General features: G+C 30.8%; 1 protein-coding gene across 1 annotated transcript; it reads right to left on the bottom strand.

Annotated features, from left to right (window-relative positions):
• Positions 1-263: 263 nt before the first annotated feature.
• On the bottom strand, positions 264-22,980 carry LOC143049558 (interferon-induced helicase C domain-containing protein 1-like). Its single transcript, XM_076223161.1, has 14 exons — positions 22,919-22,980; positions 20,874-20,972; positions 20,325-20,393; positions 19,073-19,123; positions 17,822-18,044; positions 16,446-16,656; positions 15,571-15,840; positions 12,616-12,778; positions 11,006-11,101; positions 10,020-10,210; positions 5,185-5,329; positions 4,541-4,765; positions 2,831-2,998; positions 264-1,289 (listed from the first exon to the last, which is right to left on the bottom strand). Exons 4-14 carry the CDS (start codon positions 19,107-19,109, stop codon positions 682-684), a joined length of 2,337 nt encoding a protein of 778 aa, XP_076079276.1. The 5' UTR covers positions 19,110-19,123; positions 20,325-20,393; positions 20,874-20,972; positions 22,919-22,980; the 3' UTR covers positions 264-681.
• Between the last annotated feature and the right edge of the window lie 242 nt (positions 22,981-23,222).

Raw genomic sequence — 23,222 nt, 5'->3', positions numbered from 1 at the left:
TCTTTTGTTTTATGTTGGTTTTAATGATAAAATACTACTTACGATAATTGATTCCCTTAAGATAACCAGCAGTCCAGACAATTTACACATTTTGCGTGAACAAACCATTTTTTAATTGTTTTTATTTCTTTTACAATGGAACGTTTTGTGAATATAGAATCTTTAATAGGCATAGACATAAAGAAAAAGAGACGTATAATGATAGACTGATAATAATAATGGAAAACATTATATGTATAACTCATCGAAATTGAAGACATAAGCATTATAGACATTTTTATTATTGTGTGCAAAAACCAATATCTTGAGTCAATATTTTCAAATGTAGCACTTTACAGAAAAAATGATAATTTCATTTTCATATAAAACTTCATACAATAGTCCTTCAAATAATATACAAAAGTACAAGCAATTGCGTTACAGAAGAATATAACCGAATGTTGCAATGGTTGTATTAACTATCACCGGTGACACACTACTATGTTTAAGTCTCAAATTCACCTTTCTTTTCTCTTTCTGTGACTGAATCGAGATATGAATTAATTTAGAGGCCAGTTGTCAATCGTAAAAAGTTTACGAAGTTGGTCAAGTAAAAGCGGAGTCACTACGCTAAGATATCGATAAATTCTATTGTTATATGATTCATCTGTCACCTGAAATGATAGATCTCCAAATTCCCTTTTATTGCTTTGATCGGTACTCTATAAGTTCTGTGTCTGTAATGTCGTCCAAAGGGTATTCCATGTGAACATCTGACCACTTTCTGAAACATAGTGGCTCTCTCGTTTCTTTATCAACTATTGTCATATAATCTTGTGACAATGACACAAATGCACATTCTTGGTATATCAATATAGATCCCCAATTATGACCACATGTAAGACCAAAAACTTTGTCTGTTTTCTTTATCTCAGCGAATGTCTGAGACTTTTTTGTCTGTCTTCTGTCAATCTTGTCAAAAATTTCTTTATCGCAAATGATACAATGTGCCTTTTTAATCCTCCTAATGTATTGTCCGTCTACGATAAATTTGCCACATTTTGCACAATTTATGTAAAACTTGCCTTTCTTCTCTGAATTATGATTTGTTTTCAGACGTTGCCTTGTTTGTTCCTCCATCTCATAGATATTCCTTTCTGAAGTTGCTATTTCCTGCTTAACATCTTCCTTCAATACTTCTTTTATAGCCAGTTCCATTAGAAACAACCGCTCGACGTTTATTTCTTCCCTTTCAAGTTCCTCCTGACTTGCAATTAGCACCTCTTTTCCACCTTCACGTCGAATTCTCCCTATAATAAATATAACAAACTATTTACTGTATCAAGTCAAGAATATGACGGTGGTTTTCCATTTGCACTATTGGTTGATAAAGACAAGCGTATGCTTTTGTCAGTTTTTATGAATTTCTCCCTTTTTGCATTTAACTTTGGGTTAGGTATTTGTTAATCGGGATTTTCCCCATATCTATTTTTTCTTTTTTTCTCTCACTCAATAATGTTTAAACGCTAAGTTCTTTAATACCAAGTGCTGTAACATATGAGCAATCTTTCTTCAAACATGCTGTTAAAAAAGACTAAGTTCCCGAGTTTCGACAAATAAGGAAACAAATACTAAAAAGAAATTGTTATAAGAGCAGGTACACCATTTCAATTAATATTTGCAACCCCCCTGTGAAATTTTAGGAATGTGGGCTGAAAACGGTAGTAGGAGTTGATTACGCAAAAAGGTACACACTTGTAGTCAGCACTTCGATGTAGACATGAAAATCAATTATATGGCCATTTTTATAAATTTCCTGTTTACAAAACTATACATGTTTCGAAAAAAAACTTAGGATTTCCTTATCCCAAGCATATACTACCGTAACCGTATTTGGCACAACGTTTTTTCGAATTTTTGGTCCTCAATTCTCTTTAACTTTTTACTTGTTTGGATTTATGAGTATTTTGATCTGAGCGTCACTGATGCGTCTTATGTAGATGCAACGCGTGTCAGTCGTATAAAATTATAAGCCGGATACCTTTGATAACCTTTGATAACTATTTACCACCTCGCCCGCCCATCCGTTCTATATAGTTATGCTGCCAGCCGGTTTCGTCCAACACGTCAAATTAAAGGAGTAGAATATGTACCGATAATTTAAGAGATATTTGAGTAATCCGCTCTTATATAATGCCTGCTCACCAAATTTTAGGAGGAGAAATACAACAAGAGTAAAAAATGGAACAACTGATTCCCCTCGGTTTTAACCCTGGTTTGTTTTCTCTAATGTTGCCTTTATTAACCTTCCGGAGTATCCAAGGTCATACCAGAATTCTGGTTTACGACATGTAAGATTAGCTTAATATATATTTTTATCCTTATTTGTTCAATCTTTCCTACGTTCTGTTTGATTTCATTTACATGACGTTTTGTTTCTTTGACTACGATTTCCGATTGCACTTCGAAATATTCTATATTTCAGTGAAAACAACACGTCTTTGAAAAACCCATATGATATGCTATCAACTATAGATGTATAAACATAGACGCAATAAAGCAATGATAATGACATGTAGATTTACAATAATAACCTTATGTTTTGTTCTATGGGTTACCTGTCTCTTTGACGAATACATCATCAAGTCGCCTGTAATTCATATCTCAAATGCAATCAAAAATAAACAATCTTTATTTCCATCATTTTCCATTTTCGGTTGAAATAATGATATATTTTACATATAATTTTGCAGTTTTGTGTAAATGTATGAAATAACATTTTTGTACATATGATCGGAAAGTGCTGTAATGGATTTCCAGTTTTTCTTAATATATTGCAAGACTGTTATACCTCTCATCTGATAGCTGCTGATCTCATTTGCTTGCAGTCTATATCGTATCATTAAGGTACATTGTTGAATGTCCAGACCTTCAGATGCAACAGATGTTGCTACCAAACACAAATGTTTTCCTTCCTTGAATCGCTTAACTATATCAATCTGTTCTTCCTTCGAAAGACCTATATAATAATAAGTTATTTATTCAGTGAATCAAAAACAAAAGGCTACATTCTGATAATATTTTGCTTACTCTAATTCTAAACAAGATTTATGTCTCTACAAACCTTTGGAGTGCTTCGCTGTAACTTTTAAGTTTGATGTCATTACTTTTTATAAATAATTTTTCTATTTAACATTGGGAATTGTTGTATACAGGGCTGAAAATTCGAGAACTAAAATTATATAGTAGTATTTTGAGTTTTGTAGAATAAACATATGGTTAATACCACTGCGCGAGTAAACAGTTTCACAATATTTCTAAAGACCCTATTTTACTGCAGGCAATGACATCCTGATTATATATTAAAAAAAATTAAAAGATTTAATTTAAAGCTCTTTAATTTCGTACAAATATCATCAATGTATCTGTATGTAAAATTAAATGATCTGGCTTAATTATTCATCCTGGTTCTGACACGAAACTCCGACTCTATAGGAATGATGACGGGTTTTTTTTTAAAAGTCTACATCCAAATTCAACAAATTTCTTGTTAATAAGAAACTCTACTTATAATTTATTCCTCTGTGTAGCATGTTTTACCTTTTTGTTAACTATTTACAAAATTATCCAAAAAAATAATTTTTGGCGTATGCTACATTAACTCTTTTTTTTTTTAATTATTTCTTAATATCAACAGTATTTTCAAACTCACATTGGGAATGGTGGTAAACATGGCTTAAACGTCAAATGTTTCAACAGAATAAATTTTAAAGAAAAGAACAAGATAGGCAAGTAAAGACCAACAATTGACTGCAGACAAAGTGAATCCTGTTTGTAAAATTAGTAAAATGTTCTTGAATGGTCTTAGCAAAGATTTGTATAGATTCAAATCCTTGGTCTTAGGTATGCAAGTATGGTGCATTTAAGTCATTTAAAAACTTCATTTTGGAAACAAAATTTACTATAGTCGCCGTCACATAAAATTGGCGACTTTTTTATTGAAAATTTTTAAACTTCTTACCGCATTCATTCAAGATTACGCTTTTCTAGTGAAAGAATCTTTAAAAAATACCGATACTGTCATTCCTTTCGTTGTGATTGCACTGTATAATCCTGCCATTCACATTATCAAAGATTCTTATTCATTGTAAAATCGCCATCTTGTTTTCTATGATGATCCCTTATTTACATAACATTCGTTACTCTCCTGTAATATCCTTGTCATTGATGTAATATAATTTCCAGCGCGTTTTGCATGTAAGCAATAAAGATGATGAAAAGCTCCGAGAGACCCGAGAAAATAGATAGCACGTGGAACCCCCCGGTAACAGTTCCGGAAATAACAATGTCGGATTCCACCATACAAAATAATCTTGGATTATGTGAAGGTCAGGATTATACAATGCAAACACAATAAAAGGTAGGACAGTAGTTGTTTTTTGGAATGATATTTGATTCCGCTAATTAAAAAACGTCATCTAAAATGAATGCGATTGTTAGCTAAACAAATTCAACTAAAAACATGGTGCCAAATTTACGTGACGGCGATTATGGAATGTACCTCCTTCTTCTTTCGAAACTTGAGACCCTGTTAAATGTCGACTGTTTAATTCTACAGGTAGTTTTTCTACAAGCGATTTGGCAGTCGTCCTGGTTTTAACAAATATTAGAAATCTAGAATCCTCTTCCTGCTTCTGGTATTCCTTCTTGAGTACTTCAATAATTTTTTCAACGTCAGGATTTCCTTCAATTCTCCTTCCTAATGCATATACTTTAGTGAAAACTTCTGTTGAAATATAAATATATATCGCTTTTCTGGTTAATGTGCCTTCGAAGAATTACAATATTAGAAAACTAGGTTCAAAATAAGAGATTAATCTTTCCCATGTTTCGCTTTGATTCCTTGTTCTGATATCGATCTTTTTCTGCTAACATCAGATATTCATATTTGGTATGAGATTAAGGATTTTCAAATATTTTTGCCTCAAACATTACCGAGCAGACTTTAAATGTCGAAATAAGCATCCAGTACAGGCAATTTGATACCGGTACTGTTATTGCCAACACGGCATTGTAGTACACATATTTAATCAATTGAAAATCTAACAATTACGTGGGAGAAAGGATTATCCATTTCAACGAATAAGAACACTTTTTTGGTTGTATTTTAGACATTAGAACATTCATCAACTTGTTTTACATTACCATTAAGTATGTCGATCAATTCTATCTCCTTGTCATCTGATGCCTTAATGCTTTCTTCCTTCAATCTTTTCAGTCCATCTTTCAATTTCGATCTTACATGACTGATATCCAGCAGTGAGTTTACTTCCAAGCATTCTGCATAAAACTTTAAAAAAAAGTTTGTTAAATTTTGTTTTTTTAAATGCTTTCAGGTTATGATAAACCTGAATGTCATCCACAGCCATAATTTCAACACGAGGTAGATTCTAAAACACTTTTGTTTAATGTCCCACCTAAAGGCATTTTTTTGGTATGTGCGTCTGTTCGTTCGTCCTGCCTCAGCATAAAGTTTTGGGGTAAGGTAGTTTTTGATGAAGTTGAAGTCCAATCAACTTAAATTTAAGTACACATGTACCCTATGATTTGAGCACTTGTAGTTCTGGATTTTTCGTGCTCGTTTATTGTATATCATTCCTTAGAAGCCTTTTTTTTGGGGGGTTTTATTCCGCGTATGATAAGATATGAAATATAGGCAAGTTATTTTAATAACTTATTTTATGCAAAAACTTAATCGCTAGATGGAATAGGATTTTTTTTTTTTTTTTTTTAGACATAATCATTTAATATATGTACATGTACTACCATGTCAATAGAATATTCTATTTGTGCATGTTATATACATATCATTTATATGGATTAGTTTGACCATGTTTATTTTCAATAGAATGTGATTCTTATATTTATACATTTTATTCAATTTAATTTAATGTATTCTCAAAGAACATTTTTTATTATGTTTATAGATACAATATGTATATACTTTTTATTTAGATCATTTATTCATTCCATAGAATATGAATTTTAGAGATATATATATTTGATGTACACATTATACATGTATTTGTTCATTAAAATTTGATTTTTAGATACATACAATTTATGTTAACTAAATACAATGATGCATCTTGGTAAAAGACCAATTTATATTACTTTCAAACCATGTATTTGGTCAATAGATGTTAGTAACAAACCACGGTTTTGTTCAATACATGTATATGTAAATTATTATATATTAACCATGTATTATGTCCATGAGGTTGGTAACAAACTATGTATTTGTTTCATAGAATATGATTGTTATGTATGATATGTATTTGTTCAAAAGAATATGAATTGATTTATAAAGATATGTACTTTTTATGAACAGAATATATTTTTATTCAATAGAAATTTTTTGATATAATATATACATTTAATACTGTGTGTGTTTTAATTTTGTTGTTATATGTTTCGTAGAGACCATGTTTTTGGTCATTTTATATCATATATTATAATACAGACCATGTATTTGGTAATTATATGTTAAGAAGACCATAGTTTTGGTCAATAAATATTAGTAAAAGACCATGTATTTGGCCATTATATGTTATGTAGACTAGGGTTTTTGGTCAATAGTTATTAGTAACAGACCATAGTTTTTGTCATTATATGTTACATAGACATAGTTTTGGTCGTTTGATATTATATATTATAGTAAAAGACCATGTATTTGGTCATTATATGTGACGTAGACCATGGTTTTGGTCATTATATGTTATGTAGAGACCATCGTTTTGGTCGTTTGATATTATATATTATAGCAACAGACCATATACATTGTATTTGGTCATTATATGTTACGTGGAGACCATGGTTTTGGCCGTTTGATATTATATATTATAGTAACAGACCATGTATTTGGTCATTATATGTTATGTAGAGGTCATGGTTTTGGTCGTTTGATATTATATATTATAGTAACAGACCATGTATTTGGTCATTATATGTTACGTAGAGACAATGGTTTTGGTGGTTTGATATTATTATAGTAACAGACCATGTATTTGGTAATTATATATATATGTTACGTAGACCATGGTTTTGGTCGTTTGATATTATAATAGTAACATACCATGTATTTGGTCATTATATGTTACGTAGACCATGGTTTTGGTCGTTTGATATTATTATAGTAACAGACCATGTATTTGGTCATTATATGTTACGTAGACCATGGTTTTGGTCGTTTGATATTATTATAGTAACAGACCATGTATTTGGTCATTATATGTGACGTAGACCATGGTTTTGGTCAATAGATATTACTTTTAGACCATGTATTTGGTCAATAGATATTACTTTTAGACCATGTATTTGGTCAATAGATATTAGTAACAGACCATGGTTTTGGTCATTTAATGTTTAGTTTAGACCATGGTTTTGGTCGTTTTATATTATATATTATAGTAACAGACCGTGGTTTGGGTCATTATATGTTACGTAGACCATGGTTTTGGTCAATAAATATTAGTAACAGACCATTTATTTGGTCATTATACTGTTTTGTTCATTATATGTTTTGTATAGACCATGCTTTTGGTCATTTGAATGATGTAACAAACCATGATTTAGGTCATTATATGTCACATACGACCATGGTTTTGGTCATAAGATATTTGTTAAAGACCATGTATTTGGTCATTAAGTATGTGTTGCAGAGATCATGTATTTGGTTAATAGATGTTGATAACATATCATGTTATGGGTTTATATATTATTTACAGACCATGTATTTGGTCAGAAGCTGTTGGTAACAAACCATGTTTTTGGTCAATATATATCATGTATATTACTTTAAGACCCTTAATTTGGTCAATAGATGTTAATAACAGACCCTTAATTTTATCAATATTTATAACTTTTCGACCTTATTTTGGTCAATCGAATATAATTTTAAGTTATAAAAATTATGTGTATGTATTTTTTGTTAAATAGAATATAATTAAATGTATATTAAGTTTATGTAGACCTACATTTGTGTATAGAATATGATTTTTAAAATCAACCATGACCAAATTACTTTAACCTGGTATTTGTTCATTAGAATATGATTTTTAGATATATACATTTTAGGTAAACATTGCATTTGTTCAATAGATTATGATGTTTAGATACAAGCATGACCTTTTTATGTAAATCTTGTGTTTTTAATAGAAATGAATTTAAGATATCTAAATATTTTATGCAAACCATATATTTATTTAAAGAGTGTAAAATTTATGTAGACAATGTATTTGTTCAATATTTTTATATTTTATATGTAAACATCAATGCAATATGATTTTTAGATATATAGTAATAATATACATTGTACATATACATTTGATGTAAACCACGTATTTGTTGATTTTTTTCAATAGATGTTGCTTTTAGACCAAGTATTTAGTTAATAGATGAATTACAATAAAATACCATATATTTAGTGATAGATTTTACTTTTCATAGAACATGTATTTGGTCAAATAAAGTTGATGCTCAGTTATGCATTCAATATAAACCCTGTATTTGGTCAACATAACTTGATGTTTGCCTACATGTTTTAAACGAACCTTTTCTTATAAGCCATATTTTTGGATAGTAGAATTTCATTTTCAGATATACATAACACATAGAAACATATATTTGATCATAAATGTTTCATATGGACAATAGATCAAAATATAAGGAATATAGCTTTACAAATTTGTACAGCTGAGAGATGCTGGTCTGAGTTCCAGTTATGCTGCAATGATAAAATGCTTTAAAAGAGACTCCAATAGACAAAGTTTTGACATTTCTGATATAATTACCTGCATGGGCCGGTAGTTAGTTTTAGAACCTTTTTTGTTTTCAAAAGTTCTACATAAAGTAAGCCTTTCATAAAAATTATTTTTATGCACAAAATATGAATGTGTCATAGCAGTAGGATATCATGCTAGTTTAACTAAACTTAACTGCTTGGGCCGTTAAGTCATTATTACACAGTGAATGGTTGATTTAATCTCTTATTCAGATATTTGCTTATATGTCTTGCTCATTTAGTTGTTTTGTTTAGGTGAAAACAGCCTTTTATTGAAGTTTGATATTGTAATATATATATAATCACTGAAAAGATTGTTGACAAGGACATTGTCTCATTGTTATTTTGCAGAACTTGCTTGGGCTTGTACTGTATTGTAACTTATTTATAGGTTTTTCAAATATTCTTAATCACATTCAGTATATTCACTGGTAGTTACAAACATAGATTGAACTTAAACTAATATAGCAAAAATGAGCAATTGAACATTTTGTGAGGCATAAATAACTGGTTAAACATCAAATATGACGAACAGTTTTGAATTTTGCCAAGTGCTTGGCCTTTGTGGGGTAGGAAAGATTTATTTTATTGCATCTTTCCTGGTGGCTTAGTTGACCCCTTCCTAGGCCAAGCTATTGTATTCTGTATTATTTTATTGTCGTTTTATGTTTTGCATTCATTATTATCAGAGACATCTATAATACATTATATGTCTCTGTTTTTATCTTGTTGGAAAATGTATATGTATATATTATATATTGTTTATTTTTGTATGAGACACATTTTTACTCTGAATAAGTAAAAATATTGCAATTCAACTTCTGGTTTCTCTTTTCATTTATGCATTGCCCAAATGGTCCAATAAATGTTAAATACATGAGATACTCGCCGATTCATTCAAGTGAAAGGTAAACCTCTTGTTGTTTGTTTGGGTTTATGGAGGAAAGCATAAAAGCTCATAAAAGATACCAGGCTTATCATTTGTTGTTCAGATTTGTGTTTCAATCAACGGCTAGATTGCTGGTGAAAGACAGAAACAAAGAAAAGTGATGAGTGTTTAGATGTCAGTCACTTTTAGTCTCGAGTAGTTTAAAAAAATAATAACACATGTAATCAATTAACCACAACAATGCATCCGGGTCATATATGCTCACAGGACGTAAAACTATTTTATTTCCATTATAAATATATAGAGTACCTCAAGATGTCTGAAACAGGCATGCATCAAACGTAGAACTTGTATTTCATTCGTTGATTTTTCTTCTATTTTCTTCTTTGTTTCCGAAAGCCATAATATGTACCGTTCACTTGTGCGATCCTTTGGTGGATTTCTAAGAGCTTCAAAAAGACCTTCAGCGTCATTGGTAGGGTTCATCAAATATGTTGTAACTAAGATTCAAAGCAAATAATTCATTCATATAACAGACTCTCCGCATGCATGAGATTAGGGTATCTTGTTCTTTCATTCATTTATGATATATCATTACTTAAGGTGGTACCTAACACTACAGGGAGATAACTCTGTAAAATCACCTAAACGTTTTAATGACGTTGTGTTTTTAAGGGAATATTAAGCTTCTCAATGATCAAAATTAGTGTTTGTCAAACTACTATATAACCAGTGTAATTTTTCTGACAAAATGCTTGGTTCAAATTTTTTGAAATTTTTATATTTTTGTCAAAGGGTCAAAGTAAATACTTTGTAAAAATTTTGTGTAAATTAAACGAGCCAAATTAATTTTAGTGAAAGTGTTGGGTACCACCTTAATATGGAACTTTTGTTATTCTTTTTTTATTGTCTCAGTTTCAGATAAACATGAATAATATTCTATAATTACACTACATCTTTAACAGCAGTGGGTCAATATCTCTGCTGGTGGACCAAAGTCCCCGAGGATATCATCAACTCTGTAGTCAGTACTCCTGTACTGACATGATTTATTACAAACCTTTCAAAAAAATTGTCCTTTTATACATTTTGAAGTTATAAATTGACATATGCACTCCCGCGGGCAATTTTGACCTTAAATGCATTTGGTAATTTTATATCCTTTGTTGGTAGTTCAGCTTTTCAACTGTTTCTGTTCTTATAATCCTTGGCTTTCGAATCGTAAGTTTAAGCTCCAGAAAAGCGAGTCTTACGCATAACATTTATGAAGTGTTGTTTCATTATTTTTCACTCACTTTGACTGCAATCCAGAATGTCTTCAACAGAATCCATTGCTTTCATCAGTATATCTTGTACTGGATTTTCTTGTCTTTGCTTTGAAATTATTGGAACTGTTTAAATTAAAATATTGTATATGCTAATCTATTGAACTAATCATTTGATAACTTTTTACAAGGTTCACAAATTTGGTTAACATGCAGCATATGGACATTTGGCGAATTGACACTAGTGTGCCTAAAATCTCAATCCATCAATATATCGATTAGCAGACTAAAAAACGTTCATAAGATACAAACAGTTTACGTCAGTACAGGAAAAGTACTTAACTCTGAAATATGTTTAGGTCAATAAAAAATACAAGTAATAAATAATGATAGTATTGAGAAATATTCAATTCAGTTACTGAAAACAAGCTTAAAACTCAAGAACTGCTGGTAGGACATCATCACAAGCTACACTCTTATAAGGTTGCTGTACTTCCTAGAAAATTTCAAACAAGGACATAAAAAAATACAGAAAGGCCCAATATTTTGCTTCAAACAATTAATGAGCTGATGAATGTTTATGTCAACGCAACTTCAAATAATTGTTAATATTATCTTTTGAATCAATTAAGCTAAAGACAAACATTTTCAGAACAATTTCTATTTTGGTACCTTTAGAAATGATATAAACTTTTTGTTTTAAATTGCAGACCCTCAACGAGTTTTGTAAATCCTTGAAGGTACTATCCGTTGTTTGTGTTATGGTTCGGGATGCTAAGTTTTGCGTTGTTTATGTTGTGGTTTGAATACTGATGTTTGTCTTTAAGGCTTTTTCATTTTTCTTATCACGGCGCAGTCAGTATATTTTCGAATTATGAGCTTGAATTTCCTTTTTGTAGTTTGGACTCCCTCTTAAAATCCAATTGTTATATCAGTGCTCTCAAAACTAAAATGTACTACATGAGAAAACAGTTCGTTCCCGAGAGTGTCAGAAGCGTGGAAGTGAGCATTTCTGTATAAAAACATCAAATGTCTTCGGTGCAGTGATTATCACTGAACTTAGTGTGGTCATAAAATAAGATCATTCGAAAAACTTTAGGTTTAAGTCTACCCTAGTTGAATTCGAGATCAACTTTGCCAGTTTGGTTTGAACTTATTTTACTTTTTGAATTGCAGATGACTTTAATTTGTTGATTTCAAATCGTTTTGATTCAATCGTAAAAGATGAATCTTATAAACAAAATTTCATCCTGTTAAATCTTTGTGTGTGTTTTTTTTTTATTGTTATCACAAATATGATTATCCTAATTATAGTTATCATAAAAAGATACATAGTTATCATACCTATAAATGGTTACTTTTCATGAAAGGTTATATTGTATTTGTTATTATAAAAGTCTTTATGGACTGTTATTGATTCGTAACTTTAATTGTTTTTCGGAAATTTCTCATTCCTACTTGTATATTTGTATTTGAATTTGCAGTGTAATGTTTGAGTGTAATAACATCACTATTGACTATAGATATCCATTATGGTTTTCAGAATAATGTATGTGCATCATTGTTGACGAATTGAAGATGTTTCTAATCTTATAAAACCAAAGACAGATGTGCTTGTCTGTAAATTGTACAACACTGACCTCTGTCAGGTCTTGATGAGTACTCGAGTAAGTTGGATTCGCACTTTGTAACAACTGACAACTCTTTGACATCAAGATTCGTCATGATACGTAGTAAATGTTCCTTTGCACCAAATTTATCTTTGGCTCTGTTTGTGCCAGGGGAAGCAGTCAAGCCCATAATCTGCCCATACAAACAAAATTACTGATACATATCATAAAAGAAATGAAGTTCTTTGCAGTTATCTGCACATTAGTATCTTAAATTGACATATACATTGCTTGTATATGTTGTGTGCAAGTCATCATTTTGTACTCAAGTGCACTTATAACTTGTACAATAAATTATAGCATGGATTTTGTCATGAAAACATTGGAACTCTCTATAAAATTCTTATTCAATGACTGCACAATTAACCTTATTTACAAAATACAAAAATAGCTCTGTATCATTTGTTCCAGCATGTGAGTGAATTATGGCATTGTACAACATCTTTTGCTTTTTACATTGAAATTGATAAGTGCTGCATTTACAAGATAGAAATTCCTTACCACCAGTTTTAAAGGCGTTTTAAAAGAGTGACGAAAGATACCAGAGGGACACTGTTTCACGTAGCGAAAGTTAAAGCTCATGAACTGTTGCTGCAAATAAATATGTGTTTTTAACAGCCTCAATTAGATTTCTCGACAAATCCCATCTGAAAATTCATACAGCTGTTTCAATTGGGTACCCAAATGCTCCAGATTCAACAAGTACACCTCAATTATTTTCGAGGATTAGTTGAGACACGATCATACTGAAAAATTATTAGAATAACATACCCCCCCCTCCCACAGCAAGTTCTGATAATTTTCAATTTGTTTTCTTGGTAAGACATTTGGCTTGGATCAATTGGCTTTGTCAGACAACGCACGCTTTCTGGCATGTATGATTGGTGTTAAACGTCACTCAACTCCATTTCTATTAAAACTATGAGAATTTTCACCAGGGCCAATTTCTATTATACTATCAGAATTGTCACTGAGGCAATTTTATATTATATTCAGAATTGTCAGTGAGGCCATTTTTTATTATCTATCACCTCAGAATAGATTATGTTAGCTGCATTTGTCAAAACTTTTTGGAATGTTTGGTCCTCAATGCTCTTTAAATTCGCACTTTATTTGACATTCTAACAGTTTATTTTTAAAGGGTCACTGAGGAGTCTTTTGAAGACGAAACGCGCGATCGGCTTCAAAATAAAATATAAATTCTGGTTTGTATGATGAGTTTATTTACAACCACTGGGTTGATGCCACTACCGGGGGAGTTTTAATTCCCCGAGAGTTTCACTAGCCAAGTAGTCAGCAAATTTGTGTTGACTTAAATTATCATTGATATGGTCATAATTATAAATTGAATATTTACGAAACTTTGAATTTTTGAAACACTAAGGCTTTTCTATCTCAGGAATAGATTACCTTAGCTGGATTTGGCAAATATTTTGTCTTCAATGCTCATAAAATTCGTATTTTTTTGGCCTTTTTAAAAATAAATTATCCAAGCGTCACTGATGAGTCTTTTGTAGACAAAACGTGCGTCGGACGCAAATATAAAATTATAATCCTGGTATCTCTAATGAGTTTATTCAGAACTGTCACTGAGAAAAATGTATCAAATATATTTCTTGTCTTCATCTGGGTATTTTTGTATTGAAATTTTAAAATAAGGTTCATTTTGTGGTCCATGAATGAGAATTCTATAGTGTGTATGTATATGTTTTTGTAACAAAATTCATACTATAAATTATTGTACAAGTTAAAGGTGAATGTTAGTCCAATTTTGTACAAATTGTAATTTGTACTAAGTCAAAATACAAGTTATTAATTGTACAAAATAATTACTTGTACACAACATATATAATAGCAGAAATACAGATGAGTGAAACCACTGAAAATATATAACATTATATTTATTGATGCACATGCATAAACGCTGTAACCGATTTAGAATGCTTTCCACCGACTGTTAATGACGTCTTAACACAAAATACGTTGGAGGTATAAAGATTGAATTTGGAGTACATAGTTTATATTTATTGGTTGGTATTTGGCTTCCTGTTAGTTTTCAATAAATGTGAGTACTCTTAGATCTGTAATTTGTTTATTTAATTTGTTCATTATTTGAATTTGTACTTTGTACCGATCTGATGAGTTATTGCATATTTCTACAGTTTTTATTTATGTTTTTTATGTTACATCACTGTGTTAAATCAAAGGAGTAGATGAACACATATATATGTTTACTCACAAATTCTTGTTGTTCCTGTCCAAAGTATGGAATCTACGATTCATTGAATGTAATTGGTTGATTTCTGGTCCTTTTTTTTGCTTAGTGTTGAGTTATTAACCAGGCATTTTTTTCCCATTTAATTTGTTTCCTTGTTTGTCATTCCACGAATTTCTATCTTACGTTATTGGTTTTATTCATTGTTTAGCACCGCATCTTTACCCATTATTGTTCACGTATTTGTGTTTAAAGATAAGGCACATCTCCTTACAATTCAAATTAAGACATCAAATAAAGGACTTGTTTATTTTTTCAGAAAACAATCACATCTTCCCGCGGTTTTTATTTTTAAAACTGATTTGTTTTCTCTCAAATGATTTATGAATTTTGAAAAGTGGTATACTACTGTTGCCTTTATGTACATATAACACATACATTGAAAACAATATTATTTCTTAATTCATTAAAAAAAAATACAATTAAAAATTAAAAAGTATTTATGAGTATGTGAATATTACAACTTTTGTTAGTATCTAGTAAGTGATGTGTGATGAAATCAGTCTAAAGAGAGAGTTTATTTATTTAATCAAAACACGAAGCGCACAAACACGTTCATAGCATTATTCAAAATCTTCAGACACAGTAATTCTGAATATTAATAAATACCATTTTAACTTGACCTTTTAACACAATATACCATGAAATACCTGTGGAAGTTTGTTTTGTCCATTCCCGAATTTCTTCTTTCTGTAATGACCCATTATTTCATTATATGGAGATTTGCCATAGGTGTGATGACATTCGTCCAGTACTAACAGTGTGAACTGATCAATATCTACTCTCGAATGTTCTATTTCATTATCCAGAAAATTGCATAGAGACTTTGGAGTTAGAAAAATAATACTACATCGATTCACCATATTTTTAAAGGTCTCACTTGTTATGTCCTGGTCAGCTTCCCATTTTCGTATTTTGCCCTGAAATAAGATTACATATCGTTTAGTGGTATTCTTGACACTCCAAAAACAAGTTTTGCTCAGCTTCCTCAAGAATTTTATAAAGGATTTAAACAGTATCTTAAATCTAGGTATCAACATTCGGAATTTCAAATCTACACACGGTATAAACAGGGTGTGTCAAAATATAAATCAGTTCCTGTTAGACATGTTTGGTCTATTGTACGTTTCCAGAGATTCTGTGTAATACGAAGACAGTGTCAAAGACAGGAACTGTTTAATTGATATCTATGACACAAGAATATATATATATATTGATTACACAATTGACTGCCACAGTATCAGTATCTTATATCACACCAAGTTTTATTGTGTGGTTCGTGGAAATCTTCGTGGTGCTCAGGCTTTTGTTTTGTGTACTGTTGTTTATCAGTTGTTTTTTTTCTTTATAGAAATGGCGTTGTCAGTTTATTCAAAACTTATGAGTATGAATGTCCCTTTGATATCCTTCGCCTGTCCTTTATGAAGCTATCACCACAACCACTTGTCTTTTGAAATAATTTATTGAATATCGATTTAAAAGCACTGGGTAATCACAGCTATTTTTGATTATATTTTTATGTTACCTTTGCTGATAAATTCGGGAGTAACTTGCAGGCTGTTTCAAACTGTTGTCCAAGTAATACATTTGTTCTTGTCATAAATACCACTTTACCTACATTCAATAGATAATAAATATCAATATTTATCTTACCTCCTATACATTTATAGGAATATGATTGGTTAATAGCGACCTCGTGGAGACCGTGTATATTCAATATTAGGTTAGTCGGGAGGCTGGGCTTATTTCAATACACGGTCAGTAGTGGATTTACAACTTAGGCATTGTTTGATTATTAAAAAGTATTGAAAGATCTGTTTAATATTGTTAAATCAAGGTTGTTGATAATAGATATTTGTCGTTTACATTAGTTTTTTAGTGCATACCAATTGAAGAAGGTTCTTAAAATTGAACACTTGAACACTTTTTATACAGAAATAAAAAGATGTGTTATGATAGCAAATAAGACAACTTTAGTCTAAATACAACAAATAAAGATAGTCGGTAAGATAAATTCGTTACATAGTGTGCTAGTGACCTAATATGATATATACAGGGTAAGTAATTTCCATATGGGGTTCGAGCTTCGCTCTCACTCCATATGGAATTTACTGACTCTGTATATATCATATGAGGTCACTAACACACAATGTAACTAATAGTGTCGTATAATTGTTGTTAAATCGGAGTTTCTATTTGTATTGCATTTCCTTATAAGTAGTCAATACCTTGTTTTGTTAAAGGTTTATAATATTTCAAATCTCCTTAGCATATGTAACACTATATTTAAAAAAGCACTATATAAGCGTTTTGGGATTACAAGTAGTCTTCATATTTACCAAAACACAAAAATACAATGCCAGGACGTATAAGTAAAATATTTTAACATTGTGAGATCAATAAAAGTCTAGAAAAAAGCAGCAGCTCATGTTAATGTCGGAGAGTTGACAACTGTGTTGAAAAAAATGACTACACCAATTTTAAATGGTAACTAAAGACACTAGGTTTATGGTATAATAGTTGTTAATGAAAAGAACGTTCATGTAAAATATATTATTTACACAATATGGCTACTGAACCACTTACTGATACAGAAATGATACATGTCACATAGGAGACAAACAACTGAACTAAATAGAACTATGAAAAAGAAGATACATTTTAATTAATTCATTAAAACAGTTTTCAAAAACGTTCAACGCTCCAGTCCTTATTTAGATAGTCATTCTACTGGGTATAAAACTATAATATAAATCTGGTACTGTCTGATGTAGACATTCATTTAACATCTTTTTAGAAGGCACACACGACATTTTGGAATGCTTTATTTGCTTTAACTTTTCGTTATTCAGGTAGTTGTTCAATGAAAAGCTTCGGAACTATTTGAATAGCTATAGTTGCATGACGTTAATTATAGACTTGCCTGCTGTATTGTTTGCAAGATGTCTTTCAATTACATGAAGGGCAACGAACGTTTTACCAGAATTTGTGCCAGCACATATAATTGTGTTTGATCCTTTCAATGCTAACACAGCAAGCTCTTGTTGATAGTCTCGAAGATTTATTAAAGACTGTGGTAGCTGATCAGGTATAGTTGCATTATCACCAACAACTGTATACATATCTTTAAAAATGTTTAATTCAAATTGAAATATAGCACTTCATAGTATTGATATTACTAAGCATATGTATATAAAATATGTGGTTTAGATGTTATAAATTACATAGTGTGTCTGCCAAATCATACTACTATGTAGATGTAAGAAGATGCGGTATGAGTGCAAATGAGACAACTCTCCATCCAAGTCACAATTTGTTAAAGAAAACAAATATTGATCAAACTATTGCCTTCAACACGGAGCCTTGTATATTTACAAATAACTCAGATTTGAAAAATTCACTGTTACACATATACGGGGTTATTAAATAAACTCATCATAGATATCAGGATTGAAATAACGTATTTGCGCCAGACGCGCGTTTCGTCTACTAAAGTTTAAAAAGTTGAAGAGCATTGAGGACCAAAATTCCTAAATGTTTTGCCAAATACAGCTAAGGTTATATATCCTTGGGTAGAAAAGCCTAAGATTTTTCAATTATCTAAATTTTATAAACAGTAAATTTATAATTATAACTATACCAACGATAATTAACAGAAGTGCTGATTACTGGGCTGGTGATAACCTCGGATAGTTGTTGTTTACCAGGAAGCTATCAAACCAAGGGTTCAAGTGGAGATCTTCGAAGATTTAACTGACGCCATCACCAGTTGTGTTGACCGTTATGGAATATCTGTGACAGATATGTTCCAATTGTCGTAGCCTAAATACTGTTATCATTTCCTCTGGTTTGACCTACCAATTTTTACCTTCGTCGATACTGTACTAACATGAGCACAATGATCTGCTTTCCCGTCCGGGCCACCTGATATCAACCCGGTGTTCATAGTGTTGTTCGTGTTGCTTAGTCTTTAGTTTTAGACTATGCTGTGATTTTCTATTGTTTGTTTTTTGGCTCGGCATTGTGAGTTTCGTTTGGAATTTCGAGTTTGAATATTCCTTTGGTCTCTTTCGCTTGTGTTCTAACTATTTAAAGCACCTTAATTCAAATATCTTACTTTAAACCAACGGAATATTCAGACATGTATATTACCTTTATGTGATATTTTGTTAAGGTCCTCGATTTCCATCTCTTCTTCTGTCACTGAGAAAGTAAAAAAAACAATTCAGACAAAAACATATTTTATATATATTATTTCGTAATCATTTACAATACTGTAAAGAACGAGTTCCTTTGACTTAAGATTGTAGTTTAGTTTTGTGGACGTTTTTTTTATATTTTAGTCGTTTCTCTGGATTTAACATGGTTCCGTCAGTTTATCTTTCCTTTGATTATTAACCGACTATCAGGAATTTGAGTAACCCTTGATATTTATCTGCTCCATTCATTGGAAGTAATGTTGGTTTTTTTTTGTTCTTTTGTTTTACGGGTCATTCTTAATTTTAAGATGTAAATTAAGATTAAAGGTTGCACAGGTACTTAAAAATGTAATATGAAAGTGTACATTTTAGTGTAGAAAGACTATTTACTATTGTACATTCCAAACAAATTAAAGGAGCCCACACAATATTTCTTTGTTTTTATCTTCATTTGCAACCTATTGCTTTCATTATGAAGTACTAGTATTCTAATAATGTAGAATTAGTCAATAACAATGAATACAAATGGAGTTAAAAGTTTAAAGTTATGAAATGGTAACCAACAACATAAATCTCAAAGACATCATTATTCAACCAACAATACACATCTCGATAAAGGAATATTGTATAAATTTAAACAATTATATATAAAACATTTGCAACGTCGTGTTTCCTAGATGAGATAAAAATGTAAGTCATATCTTTAGAAAACCACTGTTTTACAAATAACGATTGAAAATTATTTCTATCGAGATTAAAAAATTGTTTGGATTTGAAAATATTTCAAAAAGTTTACCTTTGTACGAAAAACGATTAAATAAGGTGACATGTAATTACTGTATTCTTTTTTATTTCTTTGAATTAAATATTGATGTCCTAATAACATACCACTTAATTTGCCAGTCGTGACTTCAGTTCAAAAGGTTTGAAATGTTTCTGTGTATTGATCGAAATAAGTTGTTGTGTTTTGTTTTGTTTGTGTCCTGACATATCTGGTCTAATTTCGTACAAATAAGGAATATCAATGAGTGCAATGACACATTCAATCAGCAGAATCAAAATGTTTGATCTTACTCTACAAATTTGTAAGCATAGTCTGCTGTTCTTGTATTTTATCTCTTGGCGGAAGTTTATACACTCACAAGCTCGACACTATAATAGATAGTATAAGAAAATATATTTTAAATGCTTCTGGTTTATCATACCTGATATATTCTCAGTGTTACTAGTCTTTAGTTTTTTCTCACATGCAACATTTTCGACAAAACTGTCCTCTGCATTATAAAGTACATTTTATGACTATGAATTTAATTATGTTTTCTTTCTTGTATCTATTATTATATTATTGCAAAACAATTCTGATTTGTGTATTTGTTTCAAAAACTAAAATTTGCAATTAAAGATTTCATTGGAAAATAAATTACATTATATTTCAATTTTAAAACTACATAATTCCATTTAAGCAATACAATAGTGTGTATGCCTTATGTGGTACTTATCATGAAAGGTTCAGACTATATTACTACTGTTGCCTAGATTATATCATACACCATTTGAAATATTGTTAATGTTGTTTATGAAGGAATGACTTTGGTATAATTACTTAAAGTTCAGTGAGGATAGAATTATAGAATTGGTATACCTCGCACATTCAATAGGCGTCTAGAATTGTTCTACCTTCGATCAATTGCTACAAACAAACCATATTATTTTTATCTAGAATGTATTAGTTAGCAGAAAAACGTTTCACGTACCTATTGGTCTCTTATTTCTTAAATTTATCAATTCTTCTGATTGTCTTGGCAATTCTTTGTCGTCTAAAGTTGGTTTAAATACAATCTGCTGATGTTTATCTGGAATTTTATGTACAATATATCATAAAGTTGTTGCAAGGAAATTGAAAACACAATAACTAATACCCTAACATCGTATAGATGATGTACGTATATAATGAATCAATCATACGCTTGTAAGAAGTAGACACTATGCTCAATATTTCCTGCCTAGCGACCTATTTTGTTTTGTTCAAAATTTAAATTACACAGTATTTACCACCTTCTAACTTGCGCTTAAAAATGTCTGGACAATGTCACTCTAGAATAATAAAAAAAATGTCTAATTGTCAGTTTTATAGGTAAATGCATTTGTTAACAAAAAACTTTATCGGGATTACTATGCGAAACATTCAAAGACAATGAAACATAACTGAAGTTACAGGGCAAAATAATCGTCCACGAATTGAAATATGATTTTAACTGTAAGCGATGCAAAACTTTCGCAGTCAGTAAATCGTAGTTTAGGGGTTATGCCAATAGTTTCTATAACATAATGCCAATTCCTGGAGCGTCACTGAGTAGTCTTTTGTAGACAAAACACGCTTCTGGTGCGAATATAAAATTTCAATCCTGGTATATATTTTTTCTCATAAAAATCCACACAAAAATATCACTTGACTCATTGTTAGTAGTCCCCCTTTTTATAAAAAACTAATTTTATCACAAATTTAATACAAAAATGTTTCCGCCAATGACGCCACCGAAAACAGCACGTCTCCGTTACTTCACAGTGGCGATGCAAAAAAAAACCATATATTTTAACATGTTTTGCCCTCTTTCCTTTATAATCTTTATTTCATGAGTTATGCATGACTATTTGAAAAGCCAAGAGTTACATTCGAAAGGTTAAAATGTAGAAACTAAAAAAGGAATTTTGAACTATGAATTGTTTTTATTTTCGAGAAATCATATATATATAGTTATTTGACATGTCTCCAAACTCGTGTTTTGAATTATGATATTATATAAACGCATTTCTAAGTGAACATTTTAAGTTTACACATGTCTTGCAAATAACCACTTTTAAAAGTGTTTTAAATTTAAGATTTTAGGACTTAAAAAACACTAATTTTAAGGCTAAACAGGATCCTTAACATAATATATAATTAATTCTTAATACTTTTTTTTTATCTAAACCTGTTACAAAATGTAAATGCCAAAAAAAGCACAAACAATAGTACAATGTACATTCTAATGCAACAACGTTTGTAACGTTCATTTTGATTGGATAACGTCACTTTCTTACATGGCATCAATTGACAATTGATGCTATGGGACGCACGCGCAAGCGCAGACGGCATATGACAGATTTTAAATACATGGTTTAACGTTATTTTCTGTCAGTTTTATTAGAATGGAGATAACAATATTGTATTTTAAGCTCCGACGGCATCAATTGGGGATTTGATGGTCGCAAATACTCGTTTACTGTCTCCGCTAACGCATCGCCAGTAAACTTAATTTGCGACCATCAAATCCCCAATTGATGCCGTCGGAGTTCAAAATACAATACAGTTATCTCCTAAATGTATTTAGAATTGTGTTTCTGATTCTCAGTTCTCCTGAAGTACATGTATTGACAAATGCATGTTTCAGCGTGCTTATATAGACATTTAATAGATGTCATGTCGTTGCCAACAATTGGAAAGAAACTGAGTTAAGGATGAGTTAATAAACGGATCTTCAAAAGTGTCTGTGGGTTGAAGTGAGTTATGACAAGTTTTCTACGATCAACCGATGCAGGCGAATGACTTCGAGTTATTTCAATAATCAAAAACCATATTTTATATCTGAACTTAGTTTTTGCAAATACATAGTAGCACTATAAATAAAACGAGATTTTGATAAATGTAATTTCATTGATTCATTGATGTTTTTAGTTTTGTATATTAAGTTATTGGAGAACATAAACCAGCTTGAATTAGATCTTTTGTTATGTTTAAAAACAAACATAAATAACTGACCATTCTTTCGTCTCGATTCTTCAGCTATCAGAATACCCTTTTGAGTGTCAACTGGTAGGTCTATATTTAAACCTACAAATATATATGTGCACATAATTAAGGATAAATATCATATAAAAAAGAAGATGTGGTATGATTGCCAATGAGACAACTGTCCACAAGGGACCAAAATGACACAGACATTAACAACTATAGGTCACCGCACGGCCTTCAACAATGAGCAAAGCCCATACCGCATAGTCAGCTATAAAAGGTCCCGATAAGACAATGTAAAACAAACGAGAAAACTAACGGCCTTATTTAT

Source organism: Mytilus galloprovincialis, chromosome 10 (genome assembly GCF_965363235.1).
Source record: "Mytilus galloprovincialis chromosome 10, xbMytGall1.hap1.1, whole genome shotgun sequence".
NCBI classification, from domain to species: domain Eukaryota; kingdom Metazoa; phylum Mollusca; class Bivalvia; order Mytilida; family Mytilidae; genus Mytilus; species Mytilus galloprovincialis.
This window is presented reverse-complemented; position numbering and strand designations above follow the sequence as displayed.

Coding starts and splice junctions, on each gene's coding strand:
- LOC143049558 (XM_076223161.1), bottom strand. CDS start 19,109: ATGGAAATCGAGGACCTTAACAAAATATCACATAAAG. Junction 15,841..16,445: donor TCCCGAATTTATCAGCAAAG/GTAACATAAAAA, acceptor ATCTTATTTCAG/GGCAAAATACGAAAATGGGA. Junction 5,330..10,019: donor CCTGTTTCAGACATCTTGAG/GTACTCTATATA, acceptor TTTTTTTTAAAG/TTTTATGCAGAATGCTTGGA.